This window comes from Lissotriton vulgaris, chromosome 11, assembly GCF_964263255.1.
Source record: "Lissotriton vulgaris chromosome 11, aLisVul1.2, whole genome shotgun sequence".
Lineage (NCBI taxonomy): Eukaryota > Metazoa > Chordata > Amphibia > Caudata > Salamandridae > Lissotriton > Lissotriton vulgaris.
This window is the reverse complement of record NC_141699.1, coordinates 600,575,016-600,594,046: the sequence shown is the minus strand read 5'-3', so window position 1 is coordinate 600,594,046 and position 19,031 is coordinate 600,575,016. Positions and strand designations below refer to the sequence as shown.

General features: G+C 47.1%; 1 protein-coding gene across 1 annotated transcript in view; it reads right to left on the bottom strand.

The window, feature by feature from the left end:
* Positions 1-19,031, bottom strand: part of RASA2 (RAS p21 protein activator 2) — a 619,199-nt gene that overhangs the window by 128,497 nt on the left and 471,671 nt on the right. Inside the window, exon 15 of the mRNA XM_086943698.1 lies at positions 3,447-3,553. Within this exon, the coding sequence (XP_086799824.1) occupies positions 3,447-3,553 (107 nt within the window). The remainder of the gene's footprint in view (positions 1-3,446; positions 3,554-19,031) is intronic.

Below are 19,031 nucleotides of genomic sequence, written 5' to 3'. Positions count from 1 at the left end.
CAGAAGTGGTATAGGCAGAAAGGCATACAACAGACCGCAGCTCCACTTGCATGGAAAAGCGTTGCAGAGCGAGTGCTGCACTGGAAATTCCAACGCGCAGAACTGCTGACATTGCGCGTTCTCTTCGGTGTCGAACAGATCTAACCAAGGCTCTCCCCACTACAGAAAGAGACCTTGTGCCACGTCAGAGTTCAGACGTGATTCGTGATCCATCATGCACCGGCGGCGGAGTTTGTCCGCCCTACCATTCAGAGGGCCTGCCAGGTGTTGACCCACCAAGGTAATGCCTTGATCTTCCAGCCATGTCTAGAGGTGCAGGGCCTGCTGACAAAGGGTCCACGACACCACCCCGCCCTGTTTGCTGCAATATCACATGGCGGTGGTGTTGTCCGTGAACACCTGCACCACACTTCCCCGGACAGTGGGAAGGAATGCTTTCAGTGTAAGTCGGATCGCCTGAAGTTCCGAAAAGTTCATATGGAGGCGGGGCTCCGCCAGAGGCCTCTGATCTCCGCCTCTCCCAAGTGGCTGCCCTGTCCCAGGAGAGATGCATCAGTCACTGTGTGCTCCGGTTGTGGAAGGGAGAGGGATCTGCCATTGACCCAACTGCGATTCGTGAGCCACCACTGCAATTGTAATTGTCGCGTAGAGTCCTTTAAACGCTCCAGCGCACTGTCTGTCTTATCGCCAAACAGGCGAGTACCATCAAAGGGCATGTCCCTGAGGGAACTCTGAACATCCCCTGAAAACCCCGTGGACTGCAGCCAGGCATGGCGACGTAGGGCCACTGTCATGAAGATCGCCCTACCCAGAGAGTCCGCGGTGTCCAGCCCACACCGGATGGCGAACTTTGCGGCGTCTTTCCCCTCCGCAACAGCTTGGGAAAGTACAGCCCAAACCTCCTCCAGACACTGGGGCAGTGTCTCCGCCACTGTGTCCCACACAGCGGGAGAGTAGCGGCCCAAGAGCCATGCAGTGTTGACTGACCACAGCCCCAAGCTGGCACAGGAAAACAATTTCTTGCCAAACTGCTCCAGCTTCTTTGATTCCTTATACGGCGGGCGGTAGGGAATGCGCTTTGGGAAGTGGAGGCCTGGATAACCAGGTTCTACGGAGTAGGATGGTTCGTTAAAAAGGCAGGGTCACCTGGCGCTGACGCCTGGCCACGTTCTTATCCACAGGAACCCCAATGGCTGGTCTAGACAAGGTGCCCATCAAACATCCCTTAACGCCTCATTGAACGGAAGCAGAGGTACCATTGAACTTGCCGCCGGCTGAAGAGCTTCAGTGAGGTGGTTGGTTTTGAGAGTGAAAGTAGGCAGATCAAGGTAAAGGGCCTCAGCTGCTCTACGGAGCACCACAGTATATGTGGCGCCCTCCTCCATAACAGCAGGAGGAAACAGAAAACCAGGCACAGAGGAGAGGTCAAGGCCACCTGCATCCTCAGACTCCTCTGCCCACTCCTGTTCAGAATCGCACTGCTGTGCAAGAGGGTCCCCTGATCCATCCCAGTCGTCCCCCTCCTCCACCACCCGAGGCACAGGCTGCTGCAGCGGGGGAGGGACAGGAAAATACAAATGGTCCAACGGCGCCAGGAACAGAGCCGGTCTGGCTTCATGTCCCAATTAGGGTCCTAACCCAGAGCAAAATTGTCCGGAAACCCAGGCAAGGGCGGAGGTAGGACGAACAGGACCATTGTGGTGCCGGGAACGAGGTGCGGGAGGCTCCGGGCCGGAGCAGGACCCTGCAGCGCCGGGGCCAGAGCTGCCGGAGGAGGGCCCTGCGGCAAGCAAGGGCCCTCAGCTGGGACCGCAGGGCCTGAAGGCGCGCCGGCAGGAGCCCGAGGCCTGAAAAGGGGGTCCATGGCAGCAAGAAATTCTTGCACTTGGGCCAGAGTCGCCGACGGACCCGGATAAGGTGGGTAGGCCGCGGGACTCACAGGCTCCAACAAAGCCGCGGGGGAAGTACCTCTGGCCTCCTTGTCCGGAGACCGACGGGGGGACGTCAGAGACCATAAGCGCTACTTCAACTTCTTCCTGTGACATCTCTTACCAGAGTACGAGTGCGAAGACTTCGACCCGAGGAGCGATGGAGATGGCTCTGCAGTCGATCCCTCGAGCGACCCCTGGACCTCGAACGGTGCGGAGACGACTGTCGGGCCACCAGCAGCTTTCGGGACCACTCCCGCAAAGCCTTCGGAGCCATGGCTAGACAGTTGGAATATGACCGGGAGTCATGGTCGCGCTCCAGACAGTAGAGACAAACGCCATGGGGGTCGGCCACGGACATCGTAGCGGCAGGCCCGCAGGATTTAAACCCAGGCATCCCTACGTGGCACCAGGAGTCAAAGACTCAAAAAGAAGTAGTGACAAAAGTCTCAAAAAAGTCAGTCAAAAAGTGACTAGGGTACGTGCTCCAACCGGATTTGCGCTTGCTGGCGCAGAAAAAGAAAACCGACGTCAGCGTGCATGGGTGGTGCCTAAGTAGTCTCTGTGACGTCATCTTGGCACTTACGACGCCAGCGACGAAAGCGGAGCCGCATGACGCCACCTACCGACGTGCAGGGGTACTGCTGACGAAAAAGTTACCGGATCCAGTGTGACGCCTGGGGATAGTCTAAGGTAAGGAATCGATCACTAACGTGGCTCTTTCAGATAAGGTTTTTAAAAGATGCATAGTACCTCAAAGTGCCAGTGTAAGGTGCACAGTAAAATCAGACTTCTTTCAGCTCGCACCCCAGCTTTTGTCAAATTATACATTTTTGTAGGTGAATAGAGCTTGGACTGAATTATTGGAGGAGAGGAGGAAGTGCTGTCTACTGGGCTCTTGCAAAGAATCTAGAGAATCTCAATGGTTTTAACTTCATTTCACAAATTATTCTTCAACCATATTTAATGAAGGCAGGTGTTTAAACTGTTAGGGAAGTACCTTTTCTTTGCATGCTGGGGTGGGCAGGGGATGTCTTGTTAAGACTATGCATCTCAAAATGTTGCAATCAAGTTTCTAGAATGAAGCTGTTAAACCCTCACATTTTCTTGTTTGAGGATGAGTTTTTAACTGTAATTGAATAAAGATATTTACGGTTATTTTTTACATTACACACAAGGCATCCGTTCAGTGGGTACAAACTGCTATTATAAATATTTATGTTTTATAATACATGTTTAAATGTGGTCATTATAAAAAGCAGATTAATTAATATATCTGCAATGTTAGGACTGACAAGAGCAAATTCGTATTTTTTTATGAACATTTAAGTACTTTTGTAAAGTTATTTGGCCTAATCAAATACCATAAAAATGTAAATAATAGTAAGTGAAGGTCAACAGAGAAAAAAACACTTGGCTATTTTAAAATTATAGACATTTGAGAAAAATGACAGGCCACTCACAGAGCACCCAAATTAGATCAAGGTTGATTTGCTGTACAAAAACCATAACACTTACCGGGTGGTGCAGTCGTAAATGGAAAGTGTGTGGTGATACTACTGCAACTGCAAAGAAACGTAGGAACACAAAGCTGCTCACAGCAGAGTACTGTACATGAGGGTCATCTGCAGAAAAAAACATGACCCATTGAGATATTTCATAGTAAACTTCCAATTATTCACAGAAAATATTTGAGTTTATAAAATGTAAGTTCCTGCACAGTTTTTATAAGCAATTCTGAAAAAAAAGTAATGAGTTTTTTTAGTATCACTTTTTGCAGGTCTATAATAACAAGGAACAAATTACTCACCTTTGGTAATGCTGTTTCTGGTCGATACTCTATCTAACCATAGATTCCTCGCCTTTAGAGTATCCCAAAGTTCCAGACTGGATCACATGGATTTCCAGCACAGCCCCTGCACTCTGGTATGCAGCGCTGCATTACTGCATTAACTCCACTCCACATGGGAAGTGACGGCTGTAAAGGCACCACCCAAGCATGCAGATGTCAGTTTCTTTCTGTATCAATAAGAGGAGAGTAACCCTTATGCGTCAAGGGAACTGGGTAAAGCAAAGCTCAAAAGTAGAAAGAGGTTCCCTTGAGTTACAACTTACTAAATCAAGTCTGGTCAGTCTATTGAATTAATAGGTAACCATCACACATTCAGTCACTCACATGTACTTGAAATCAACAAAACTAGCACTCCTTCTCTCATGGGGTCCGGACCCCATGAGAGAAGGAGGACAACAAGGCATCACGAATACGCTTTTAAGGGAAAAGATTGAAGGAACCCCCAGCGTAACCCTACAAGTGAGGAAATTAATAACCTCAATAGAAGGAACCAACAAATTTTAATATGGGTGCCTTCTTGTATACCTAAGGATCTATTCAAACCTAAAGAATTCAAACGTAAAGAATCTCAGTGGAAGAACTAACATTGATCATCTTCCCTAAAGAGCATTGTTAATCTATCGAGGGTCAGCGCCTTAATCCATAAAGAGGTGTTACTTTAAGTTGGACTAAGACAACTTAAAAGAACTGTTTTAACTGTCCTGAAGAAGGTGGTGCGCACAGCAGAGATCCACCGAAACGCGTCGACTTGATTTGTTTATAATAATTTTTTTAATGTATTTTGAATGTATTGCCGATTATGATTCCTGCCATGGTACAATGTACTTATGAGACTGATTGAGTGCTTAAAAACAACAGTGCACCAGCGCAAACAAACAACTGATACAAGGAATACTTATCTGTATGTTTTTAATTGGAATGTTTTTATAATTTGTTTTTAAAATAATAAATGCTTGGACATATAATACACAAACTTACTGGCTACGTGGTATATAGTTCCTTTAGATTGTAAGTGCTAGTTTTGTTGATTTCAAGTACATGTGAGTGACTGAATGTGTGATGGTTACCTACTAATTCAATAGACTGACCAGACTTGATTTAGTAAGTTGTAACTCAAGGGAACCTCTTTCTACTTTTGAGGTCAGTTTCTTTCTGGACATGGCCCGCACTCTTGGACACAGAGCCCACAGACCAATTGTTCATACCAGTGTGCATATCTCTAAATTGGGGCCTTTCTAGATGGAAGAGTCCATTACACAGAACGGGAAGGGTGGTGGCGAATCTGCAGTTAGATAGAATATTCACCAGAAAATTGCTGGAGGTAAGTAACTTGTTCTTCTGAAGGATACTTTTAACCACAGATTGCGCACCTTCACAATAGACACCAAACCGGTACTTCCCACAGAGGTAGGTTTGTGGAATAACTCAGGCCAAAAAGTCCTACAGGACCAAATAGCCAAAATGCCCTTCCTGTTGGGCCTGGGTGTTGGGGCAGTAATACTTCATGAACCTGTGCATCGACTTCCATGTAATAGCCTGACAAATATTCAGGGCAGGCACTCCGCATGCCAGCGCAGTAGTAGCAGCCTTGGCACTGGTGGAGTCAGTCCTCAATCCTTTAGGGGCCCGCATTTTTTGGCCAACTCCTAGCAGACCTTGATGTAGAAGGCTAGCCATCTGGATAGCATCCTTTTTTACCCAGAGAATCCCATAAAGAGCTGTTGGTGCCAACATTGTAAAATTTCAGCGCCCTTTTGAGATCTAAATGATGAGGTCTCTTTCACGGGGTGAGGTGGAGCAAAGAACGTACGGAGTGTAACGGACTGGCCAACATGAAAGGGAGTCGCAAACTTAGGTAGAAAGTGGCTGAACTGAAAGAGCTTGAGGCAAACTCATGCGAAGAGGAACATTTTCTTCTGGGTCAGGAGACGCAGGGGACAGCTGTGTACTCCTGAGAAACGTAAGCACCAGATTAAAGCCCTACTGAGGTATCACAAAAGGCTTTCGGGAAAACAAGTGGGCCAAACAATTGTGGAAACGCATAATGTGATTTAAGGACAGCTGATCAAGTAACCACAAAATGCGAAAGGGCCGACAGGTAACCTTTAACAGGGCCCATGGCAGGTCCTTTTTGTGCTAGAAGCAAAACGAACTGTGACACATCCGCCAATTTGGAACGCAACAGTCTGTGATACGGGTGCTATACCAAGCCACAAACTTGTCCGATTGTCTAGCAAACAGATTTTGTAGAAGGATGCCTAGCCGCCAAGATGACAACTACTTCGAGAGGTAAACTGCCGCCGGTCAATCTCCGAGCTTGGAGGTGTAAATTGCACATCTGGGTGCAAGACTCTGCCCTGCAGCTGAGACAGAAGATCCTCCTGAAGAGGCAGTCTAATCGGAGGACAGATACTAAAGCCCAGAAGCCCCAGGTGCCACACTTTCCAAGTCTAATCCAGAGCTACCAGGATGACTTGTCCTGGTCATTCCTGATCTTCTTCAGAACTCAGGGCAGGAAAGAGAGCAGCAGGAAGGAATACAGGATCCATGCTCCACTCAAGACAGAATGCTTCTCCAAGAGGGAGTCAGCTTGGAAACTCCACTTTGCAAAAGCTTTGATAAAGTGCATTCTCAGCGGTGGTGAGCAAATTGAGCGATTGTTGGAAGACGTCTAGCACCAAGCTCTGGATGTAATGGGCATTTGTAATTTGCTCGGCGTCGCTGGATGAGTTTGTGCGCCCTGGTATTTAAAGATCCCACCAGGTGATGTACTACCAAGGTGATGCCCTGATGACTCTGCTAATTGGAGAGGCATAGGGCCACTTGGCCCAGAGCTTAGGACCCCACCCTGCTTGTTGCAATGCCAAATGGCAGTGGTGTTGTCCTTGATGACCTCCCTTGATGGATGGCAGGCAAAGGCCAGCAACTTTAGCAAATTGTCGTGGAAGTGGGTCTCCGCAAGAGACCCGAGTTCACTGGTCTTCCTTTCTATCCAATGACCTCCTCAACCCAGCAGCGATGCACCCGTCACCACTGACCGCTCTGGATGGGGTAGTGAGAGGTATCTGCTGCTGGTCCAAATGCGATAGAGCAGCCACCACTGCAAATCCCTTGCAGTCCCTTCTGAACCCTGGATGGAACTTCAGATCCCTTTGCAAAGTCTGCATGTGGCATGGTCAACAGGGAGGATGCAAGAGAATGTAGGCCAAGTAGCCTCAGGGCCAGCCTCACTGTGATCCGGGACAGAGGCTAAACACATTGGGATCATAGTCCAAATTTGCTGGATTTTTGATCTGGAGGGAAGGTCTAGAAGGGCACCATAGCACCATATCTAGGATGGCTCAGATGTAACCGAGCCTTTGAGGAGTCAGGTGTGACTTCAGGAGGTTGAACGTGAATCCAAGGGATGTAAGGAGATTTGCCATTATCTGAAAGTGGTCCATGACGGACTGTGGCTAGCCTGACTTCAATAACTAGTCATCGATCTAAGGGAAGATTGGTACCCCAACTTCCGAAGATGGGAAGTGACCACAATCATCCCCATTGTGAATACCTGAGGGCCACTGGTGAGGCCAAAAGGAAGCACAGCAGACTGAAAATTGGCCCACCTTGAACGGCAGGTAGAGTCTATGGGTGGAAGGACGGGAATATGGAAAATCATCCAATCTCCGGGATCAAGGGTAGACTGAACCTGGGCCAGCACTCGCATCTTGAATTTGTTTTTCTGCATGAAGAAATTGAGGGGTTGAAGGTCTACAAAGGGACGAAGGCCTCTGTCCTGCTTCAGGACAAAGAAATATTGGAATTGCTCAGTAGCTATGCATTGTTTAATGCGCTAAAGGGTGAAGTCAGTCTTCTTGACAGAGATGAGACCCAATAAAGAGCATATTCATGAATGATGCTTAAAGCTCACCTGAGAAGCCTATGGATCTCATCCCATGTGGTGCCGGATAATCGAACTAGTACCAACCGCTCTGCTTAAGCAGTCTGTTGTATCCATGCCTGACTGGATGATGTACTTGGATGTACTGTGGCCAGCTTAAATGTCCTTTGCCTAATTAGCATGAAGTCTTTCTGGGACTCGGCCACTGAGTTCAATAAGGAATGGGAGTAACTGCTTAGCAAGCTGCTGGCATTGACGAATGAATGGTGAGGCTAGCCGAAGACAACATTCTCCTCACAAATGACTCAATTGTTTTTTACTCTCTGTCTAGTGTGTATTAAGAACTTAATTGGGACTAACTCTGCTGGTGAAAGCCTGTAGTACCAAGTTTTCTGGCTTAGCGTCACTCGGAGTGGGTCTGTATTGACGTGCCACCAGTCTGTTTCTGGTGGAAATGACACACAACAATCTAATACTTCAAAGAAAACCTGCCCAAGGGAATGGTGAATAGGATACAGCAAGAATCCACTGTAATCCAGCGTCAAAACACCCAAGGGTATTTGTACGATGTACAAATTGCTTAAATAAATAAAATAATCAGTTAATAGGAAAAAAGCTTTGGTGGCATGCTTCATCGTTGGGGTTCATCCCAATCCTCTACGGATTGAGGTGTGCTGCGACTTGGCAATTATGCAGGAGCACTTACTGGTGTGTTTAAGAAGTGAAGTAGGGGGAGTGGAGGAAGTGAAGTTAAAAATACCTAACTAGTGGGCCACTATTTTATTCCAGTCCCTAGTTGGTAAGGTTAAAATCAGGGGTTATTACTGAAAACTAGGACCATAATGAGTCTGATTGTCTCAGTAATAGGTAGTCAACATGTTTCGAGCCTTTCCCCTATTGGCTCTTCCTCAGGACTACACGGGAACCAGTCCCGTTAGTACCACTCCTAATAAATCCTCTAATAAGGACACACTCATATAATGTGCATGCACCTAGTAATTAACCAAAAAAGGAGGACTGTGGGCTTTATCGTGGTCGAGCATACATTCCCAAATGAAGTCAAACAAAATAGATATGCAGTTACTAACAGGGCTAGGGGAGCAAGATGAACTAGGTGAGGGAATGCCCTCCCCTAATGGTGGGAGGAAAGGGGGATTCCTCCTTTTGGAATTAGCCAGCTGAGTGTCATGCTTCATCATAGGGCTTGCACCTCGTCAGGTCGGTGCTGCAATACCAGATGGGCTCCCTATGGGGGGTTCTCTGGTGGAGATCTTTTTTTCCATGCTGTTTGGTGCAGTGGGTGTGAGGGGCCTAAAGGTGTAGATGTGTGGAGTGAAGGTCTAACGACCGTGCAAGGATTAAAACAGAAAATTAAAGTCCAGACAAAACAATTGTAATGAATATAGCTTCCAACCTGGTTAAAAAATAGAGGTGGCGCACTCCTGATATTATCTGTCAGGATACCGTGCTCTACTATGTGGTCAATAAGTTTCTTGACTTACGGTCATAAAATCTGGCCGCAATTCATCAGGACCTAACAAACGGTCTATCTACCCTGTAGCATAGTACCTTAACTCCACTTAGGGACCTACGAGCCAGCTCCAAATCTCTCCTCAGAGTGCCCCGGATTAACAAGGCTAGGCCGGGAGGAAAGACTTTTCGCATCTAGCCCCTCAGCACTGAAACTCGCTTCCTATTACACTGAGACAGTGTCCGGACCATCTTAAGTTTAGAAGGTCACTGAAAACACACTTGTTTTAAGCACTTCCCAGAGCGCCAGTACTCCTACGCCAGTCCACGAGCGCAGAGATACCCCTTCGGGGTTGATTCAGGAGCTATATAAGCTCGAAAATAAAATAAATACATTTTGTGGTTCTTTAGTCAATTAACTATGATAGTCCACAGAAAGCACCTCAAATGTGGTGCCTGTAAGTATGATGGCCAACCCAAGTTAGATTGGTGACTCACACCATCGACTCCCGGCAGGTTTAGACACCTGGTGTTAGACCTGACATCATTGGCTTGAGTCTCTCCTCCATTTTTTCTGTTTGCCTCTACTGTTTTACGATGTTTTGCTGGTATATGCTTTGGGCGCCGTGTCACTGCTGATCAGTGCCATAGCGCAAGTGCTCCATATGTTAAATTGATGTATCTATTGTATCCATGTTTGGCTTATTTGGTTTACTGTCAGTCCCTAGTCTAGTGCACCAGGAGTGCCAGGGCTTGTAAATACAAATGCCGCTCGTGGGCTTGCAGCACGTGTTGTGCCACCCACAGGAGCGGCCTTGTAAAAGAATGTCTACGGGTCGGTCATTGCGAGACCCACGTGCAGTCTTGCACTGTCACGTCGGCTGCGCAGGTATACCTACTTGCCAGCCCTCCAACCTTCCCTTGACTTCATGTTAGTCACCCCTATGGTAGGCCCACGGGCAGGGTGCATTGTAAGTGTAAGGTAGGACAAGCCTGACCAAGTTGGCATGTCCTGATAGTGAAGTGCCGCCATCTTAGTGCTTCCCTATTGCGAGGTAGCCTGCTCTCCGTTGGATAGAATGGGCCGCCGGGATTGTTAACGCTATGATCCTAGCTGGCTCGGGGAGCATGGTGCAATGTCGAGTTTGGTATCCCTGAACTCGGGGTTTAATTACGCATCCGTTGGTGTGGATGGTTTTTGGACTCTGGGTTCGAAAATAGTACTTTTAGAAAGTGTCTATTTTCTTATCTAACCATATCTGGTCTCTGCTGGTCTTGCGTGTGTGTGACAGGAGCTGGGTGGCTCCAAGAGGTCTGGATGAGTCAGTGTGGGATGAGTGGGACATTACGTTGAGAGTAGGGGGAGAGTAGTTGTTGATAGCCTGCCTTGCCTGATACAATGCTGGCTCCACCTCCTGCCAAGCGACTGATGGCTCTGTGCCTGCCCTGGACGATCCTGGCCCCCCCTCCTGCCAGGAGGACGATAGCTCTGCTCCTGCCGGTGTCAATGCTGGCTCCACCTCCTGCGGGGCGTCTGAGGACCCGGCCCGGCGCAATGAATAGGCCAGGTGCCACTGCCTAGCTCCACCCACCACAGACCCAGGGTGTTGGGAAATCCCCGGCATAGACAAAGGGATCAAAGACGAAAAGGGGTATAAGAGGAGGACCCCTGAACCAAGAATTGAGATCACTTCTGACAAGGAACCCTGTAACCAAGGACAAGAAGCCTGCTGATCTAAAGGACTGCTTACCCCTTCTGCCAGTGTGCTGTTGTTGGGGGAATCCTGCAGTGCTTCTTTATTTTTGCCAAGGAATCAGGAGAGAGGAACTGGGTGTGTACTCTCACGCTTGCTAAGAAAATCTCCAAGGACTGGAAGAGTGCCAGTCTCCTGCCGAAGTCACAGGGCCAAAAGACTTCACCTGCTAAAAAGTGCTATCCGCTGGAAGTTTGAATCCAGCACCTCTGAAAAGAACAGCATCACGACGACCGGACGCTGGGCCCAACCGACGCCAGCAGCAACGCCAGTGAGTAGGAGTACGGCTCTAACTCCAGAGGACCTCGTGTCTGCCCCGCTGCTGATCGCATCAACCGTGTGCCCTTCGACGCCGTGAGCGCTGCTCACTCTGTGCAACTGCATCATCGACAACGCCTGCTGAGGCCTGATCGACACCGAAGAAGCGACGCCGGATTGCTCGACGCCGCTGATCATCGTGTGCTTCATTTTCCTAAGGTACTGTGTTGTTGGGGGTCCGTGTGACTCCCGGCCCGACGCAGCGCTCCTCGCGGTCGACGCCGAACCTGTGGAGTATCTCTGCCAGCGTTGTGTAGCTCCCGTGTGAGTTACCCTGTTGCTAAGACCTGTATTTCCAAGAAGAAGATTTGCTTGATACTAAAAGACTTTTGTGCTAAAGAAGAAACTACCTTTGAACTATCCTTTTTCCTTCCCGAACGTATTTATTCCGATTGTGTACAGTTTTTGCCGTTATTTGGTCTTGTGCTAAGTCTTATATAAAAATACTTATTTTTATAATACTACTGTGTCGTGTCCATTTGTAGTGTATTCACTTTATTACTGTACGTGGTCATAATTGCTTAACACACAGCCTCTGAGATAAGCCTGTTCTGCTCTGCCAAGCTACCAAGGGGGTGAGCAGGGGTTATCGAAGGGTGTGATCCCCTTGCCCTAACTAGAAAAGGAGTGTCCCTATTTGTCAGGAGTGTATACCTCTGCCAACTAGAGATAGCCGGTTCTAACATTGGATGCAGCGGTGAGGATTTGGACCTTGCATTTATGACCCATGTACAGTGATTAGTGTGCACTACGTAGTGAAAGCAGACCGTAACGCAGTCACAATCTGATTCGGAAGGATCCTATTTTTGTTCTCCGCTTTCCTGAAACGTGATTTTCTGAACACTGCCAGTTTTAACCATGAGTGACAACGGAGTCACTGCCCCTGCTATCGTTGTTGTGGAGGAGTTCGAGAGGAGTAAGCTAAAGAAATACAAGAAAGATGAGCTGAAACACTTTTGCAACCAGTTTGAAGTTCCTACCACCGGCCTCTCGAGAAAAGATGATTTTTATAAAGCATTGCAGGGCTGGTGGGAGTCCAGAAATCCCTCTGATGTGGTGGTGATACCCACAGAGGAAGGGGATGAGGAGGTGCCAGTGAATGGACCTGTGCCCTCTCCCGGAAGCAGTGTTTCCTCCAAAGGTCTTTCCCCTGAAGAAAGAGAAGAAAGGGCGAAAGAACGAGCTTACAACATGGAGATGGCAAGGCTAAAGATAAATGGGCAGTTGGAGTTAGAAAATGCAAGAGGTAGAAGGGAAGCTGATTTAGAGATCAAAAAGTTAGAGTTTGAACGAGAGAAGTTAGCTTTGGAGCGTGAAGCCAGGTTGAGGGAACTGGATATCCAAGCTAAAAAGTTAGAGTTGAATCCCTCTGGTGGCAGCATTCCATCCGAGCCTGCAGAAATTCAAATTCAATTCAAATTGACTTTATTTCGGATAAATTGCAATCCATAAAAGTACACACAGTTAAACATTCATAAAAACATCACAGTACTCACAAAGTCAATCTTAAATTACATACAACACACATTTATCATAAAAAGAGAGGGTGCATTAAGAATTAAAATAAGAGATGCAAGTAAAGTCCATATGCAGAATATACAAAATAAAGTGCAATAGTGCCATAAACTACGGTTAATGCACATTTACTCATCCAAACAATTTCTTAGTCTCATAGTCATTTTTAAAAATTCTAACACCTGGAGGACACTGTCCGGATGCAGCAACTGTAAGTACATAAGGGCGGGTCTGATTTGATTAAAATTTAATTTCTTTAAAAGAGTAACCAGATACCGCTTTCGTGGGTATTCATAAAATGTACATAAAAATATAAAATGCAGCATGTCCTGTGGAGACTTCCCGTCGCAGCCACAGGGAGCTGCTGGTCTCTTAAAAATGTCCGACTTGGGTCTAATTAAAAGCTGATGAAAGATGTTAAACCTGAAGCGGGTCAGCAAAAATTTCTCATGGGTGGTGAAGGAGCATGTTAGGTACAATTCCATTGAATTACAAGTTCTCAACATAATATACATTCTAACATTAGGTTTCAGAAGCTCTACTTCATCTCTTGCAACATTACGGTTCAGGTAAAAAGCTCTCTTAATTGCAACAACATCACCCTTGACTATATCCCCCGGATTGTCAAACAGGTTCAGTCGGCCAAGTTTCGCAAATTGCGACTTCAAATATTTGAGCCAGGGTACACGCATTGAGTGGTCAAGCGATAAGAGATCCTCCACTATCAAGTGGGTCAGAGGAATTGCATCACTTAACCAAAGTTTTACCCAGCACAACAATGGTTTCAGTCCCACAATGTCCGATAAATGTAAACAGCCAAGTTCTTCATGAGCGGCTAAATTCGGTGTGCTCCCCGGGACACACAACAGACGTTTTAAAAATTTATTTTCAACTATCTGAAGTTGATCACTGTTTTTGTAGCCCCATATCTCGCTTCCGTACACTGCAGTGGCTATGGATTTAGCGTTGTATAATTTCATCATAGCCCCATTTGGCTTTTTTCCTAATTTGGAGGCAAAATTGAAGATAGAAGCGTTTACCCTGGACATTTCCCCCTTTTTCTTGGCCAAATGTGGGACCCAACTCATTTTTGTATCAAATAAGACACCCAGGTAGGAAAACATCTGGGTGATGGGTATCGGAACATCATTCAGTTTAAAATTGAACTTCTTCTTAGATTGACGGCCAACACACATTATAAAAGATTTTGAATTGTTGACCGTAAGGTCCCTATCAGACATAAATTTATTAAATCCATTCAAAAGTGCCTGAAGACCTAATTCAGTTCGAGAAATTAAGACCGCATCGTCGGCATATAAAAGCAAAGGAATACCCCTCGCACCCGCCCTAGGACAATCAGATTTTATTTCCTGTAAATCAGCCTCCAGGTCATTTATATAAAAATTAAAAAGGTAAGGAGCCATAATGCACCCCTGACGTACACCTTTATTAATTGGAAAACAACCCGTGGTTTCCCCAGTCGAAGTATACCTCACATCGGCTCTTGTTTCATTGTGCAGATCTGCAAGGAACTCCACAATACCCCCATCTATTCCCTTGTCCTTCATGGTCTTCCACAGCCTCCCCCTGTTGACACAGTCAAAGGCTGAGGACAGATCCATGAAGGCAAGATGAATTGCTCCCTTCTGGACGACAGTATATTTATTCAGAATAAGGAACAGGTTGAGACACTGAGTTATAGTTGAGCGCCCCTCACAAAAACCATATTGGGAGATTGACAAGATGTGGTTTTCATTCGACCAACTTATTAGTCGTTGAAGTATAACTCTCCCCATGATCTTAACCGTTGAATCGATTAGGGATATGGGTCGATAGCAAAGTGCACTTCCCCTATCTCCCTTCTTGAATACGGGGACTATAGTTGATAGTCCCCAAGATTCTGGACACCCCACTGCGGCCGCCGCATTAAATACGGCAACCAGAATGGGAGCCCAAAAGACTGGATCAGACTTGTAAAGATCCGGGGGTATTCCGTCAGGGCCCGGCGCTTTATTAGCAGTGAGGCCCCTTATAGCTACCAGAACCTCACTTTTGTTAAAAATCATAGGGGTAACCTTATCAAAGGGGGCAGCAACCATAGATCCAGCATTGTCAGAATAATATAAACTTTTAAAATGGCCTTCCCATTCTTTTTTGGTTATACAGCAAACAATTCCGTCATCAGGGTCCTCCATCAAGAAAGGTTTCTTAACCAAAGACCAGAATTTGGTGCTGTTATTCAGGTTAGTGGGGTCAAGCAATTCCTCCCACGCCTCTTTCCTCAGTAGCTCCTTACGGGAGATAGTAATAGCCTTATATTCCTTTCTACAGAGTCTTACAACCTCCCGATCCCTCGGGGAAGCTGACAAAGCAAGCCTCAGTTTGCGAGCAGCTATGGTGCAATCATGGCTAAACCATCTCGGTCCTACTTTTACCTGAGATTTATTAGGAACAGATAAGAACGCTGACACCTTCTCCGCTATATTTTGATAAGCCTCTAGAACTAATTTAGGTTCGCCTTCCCCATTGATACAAACGTCAATGTCCTCAGCACACCCTTCAGAGATGTCTTTATATAGTGCATCTGCAGAGTCAATTGACCATTTTAACCGCCTACTCCCATCTGTTGTGCCCAGGCTTCCTTGGACAGTACTTTTAGGACAATTTTTCCCCCATGGACAGTTCAAACAGATTGTAACAGGATTATGGTCACTAAATTCACTAGGGAGGATATAGAAAGAATCTAAAAAAGTTTGCATAGTCCTAGAGACAAGTATATGGTCAATGAAGGTACCCCTGCCATGGCCCTTGAAAGTAGGGATATCAAAACAGTATGAAGGGTCCTTTAAAGACATAGCCAAAGAGAGGTCAAGGTCATTCATTAAGTCATTACACATTTCCCCCTCTATGGTGTGCTCCATATGCAGACAATCCGCACGAGCACAGATCATTTCTGATAGACACTTGTGCAAAGGATCTACACATGGATGCAGATTAAAATCCCCCAAAATCATGAGGTTATGGCCCACTTTTTCCATAAAATTAGAGACAAAAGAATTAAGAGCATTAATATGATTCAAACCTGCACTATCAAAAGCAGCATTGTAAAAATTCACCAGTCCCACAAGAACATTACCACCAGATAGAATTAGTCCCATGACCCCTGTGTGCTGAGCTACCAGTCTCCGTACTTCGCATGGTATCAATGTGGAGACAAAGACTACAAGACCCCCCTTAGGCCTTCCCCGCAATGAAGGCACGGCCGGCACAAAGAAGGCCTTATACCCTTCTAAGAACAGATTACAGCCCAACTCCCAGGTCTCTTGGAGGCAAATGATAGAAAACTGCTTTATGTAAGTAACCCAGTTTACATCAGACATTTTGGCCGCAAGACCAGCAATATTCCAGGAGACAACAAGGTTTCCTGAAGTTTTACCCTCCGGGTTCAGAGAATTTATAGTTACACCTGAAGCCCCAATAGTCTGAGCCGCAGGTGCCCCCAGTCAATCACACTGCTCCAAACCAGATAACATTTCGAATCTATTCTGTGTATTTAGATTCACACCAAATTGGTGATGACCGTCACTTGGACTCCTATTATGGCTTCTAATAGGCCCCCCTGACCCACAAGGGTTAGTAACATTATAGAGAAACTGAGACTCCTGTACAGGAGTATAGGGTTCAAACCCCCGCCTGGTTAGATTCTGTTGTGGTGTAGGTTTACACAAATGCGCATAAAAGTAACCCAAGGGGCGTACACAAATACTATTCATATTATATACCAGTGCAGAGGCTCTCAAAAGGATAGTTGCCACGTGCTGGGGGTGCTTAAAATTTATGACTATACAATCCCCTGTCCCAGTCTTTTTTGACGGCCCAACCCAATTTACACGTCTTACTGTCATAATTTGGTCCGAGTATAAAACAGGGAACCCGCAGTTTTTATTGAGCCAAGACACAGTTTTATTTTTCAAAGAGGATTGGGATTCATCAAAAGGAGATGCGGGATGAGTCCCGCAGGGGGGCACATTAGTTAGTACAGCCACGTACGGAGCACAATCTGGTGGTAAATTAAGATAACGATTGTACCTCGGGGGTCTGGGTACACTACTTGTTATTTGCTTTGTGGATGTTATCGGTGGAGCCGTTGTCACAGGGATAACTGGACAAGTAGGGGTTTCAGAGCCACTGGCCACTGCAACAGCAGCATTCCCCCTTGCCTTATTACATGTTTCATTGACATCGGCAAGTTCTAAACCTTTCCTCCTAGAGGGTACACTTCCACAAGATGTGACACTAATCTTTGCTGATAACAGACCACCCAACCTTGTCACTTCCTTTGATAGATTATCTATCTTACTCATTAATGGTTTAATGAGATCCTCCATTTTAGTAGTCAAAGAGGCTTCTAGATTTTTTATAAGTGAAGCTAGAAAATCAGGAGTTATGCTTACACTATTTTCATTACCATCATTGTTAGTGCCCGTAAAAACAAAAGGTGTTGGTATTGCAGGACTGACAATTGCATCACCATCCTTCTTTTTAAGCTTATTTTGCTTCCCATTTACCCTTTTAGAGAGTGATCTACAAGATCTTATAGCCCTGGTTTCTGGTTGGGGCTCATGTAACACCCTAGTATCAGGACATGATAGCTCCTGAGGATCAGAATGAGCCTCCACGTTAACTAGAATGGACACTGGAGGGTCAATAGAGATAACCTCAGACGAATTAATTACACATCCTTGTAACGGGCTGATAGGGGTATTTTCAGAAGACATTTCCCCTGCCACAGAGTTTTTCCCCAGTGATGCACGCCTATTACTATTTATCTGGGTTACTTTCCTAACCAGGAAATTATCAAGAGTAGCGGGACCCACCAGTGCCTTATCATTTTTTGATTTAGACATTATTAATATTAATAGGACTAATACTTGCAAACAGTTATCCTCAATCTAAGCACGAAATATTAAACACCCTATACAACTCTATATAAAATTAATAATCAATTGTCTTACACGCTCCAGGCGCGGAAAAGGTCCACAGGGGAATGATAAGGGTCCAGGCCCAGTCCAGTCTCCTTCAGTCCCCTGAGGGCCACAGAGGACCCGCCCTTTGCCCGGGCTTAGCCTAGGCGCTCCCGCGCGCGACTCGCGGGGCGATAGGGGGTGTCAGCCTTTATCCGGCGCCTCCGGCGCTCACTGCGCGTCACGGGCGCGCTTTCCAGCAGAGGGAATGCTGGGGAGTGTGGTCCGGGCTCACGGGACTCCTCCTTCGCCTCCCGGCGTTTTCCTCCGCTTTTCTCGCTGCTCCGGCCGTTCCCCTCACGGCAATTGCCCGATGGCAAATAGGTCAGGTAAGCCTGGTGTTCCCCCACTGGGCTCCCGGGGGGTCAGCCTTTATCCGGCGCCTCCGGCGCTCACTGCGCGTCACGGGCGCGCTTTCCAGCAGAGGGAATGCTGGGGAGTGTGGTCCGGGCTCACGGGACTCCTCCTTCGCCTCCCGGCGTTTTCCTCCGCTTTTCTCGCTGCTCCGGCCGTTCCCCTCACGGCAATTGCCCGATGGCAAATAGGTCAGGTAAGCCTGGTGTTCCCCCACTGGGCTCCCGGGGGGTCAGCCTTTATCCGGCGCCTCCGGCGCTCACTGCGCGTCACGGGCGCGCTTTCCAGCACAGGGAATGCTGGGGAGTGTGGTCCGGGCTCACGGGACTCCTCCTTCGCCTCCCGGCGTTTTCCTCCGCTTTTCTCGCTGCTCCGGCCGTTCCCCTCACGGCAATTGCCCGATGGCAAATAGGTCAGGTAAGCCTGGTGTTCCCCCAGAGGAAGGGGATGAGGAGGTGCCAGTGAATGGACCTGTGCCCTCTCCCGGAAGCAGTGTTTCCTCCAAAGGTCTTTCCCCTGAAGAAAGAGAAGAAAGGGCGAAAGAACGAGCTTACAACATGGAGATGGCAAGGCTAAAGATAAATGGGCAGTTGGAGTTAGAAAATGCAAGAGGTAGAAGGGAAGCTGATTTAGAGATCAAAAAGTTAGAGTTTGAACGAGAGAAGTTAGCTTTGGAGCGTGAAGCCAGGTTGAGGGAACTGGATATCCAAGCTAAAAAGTTAGAGTTGAATCCCTCTGGTGGCAGCATTCCATCCGAGCCTGCAGAAAGTAAGTTTTACTTCCCGAAAGATGTGATCAAAGATTACAATAAGAATGAAGATATTGGTCAATGGTTTAAAGCATATGAGTTAGCATTGTTGGCCCACCAGGTCCCTGAGAAGAATTGGGGAGCGGGGTTGTGGGGGTCGCTTTGTGAATGAGGGAAGAGATACC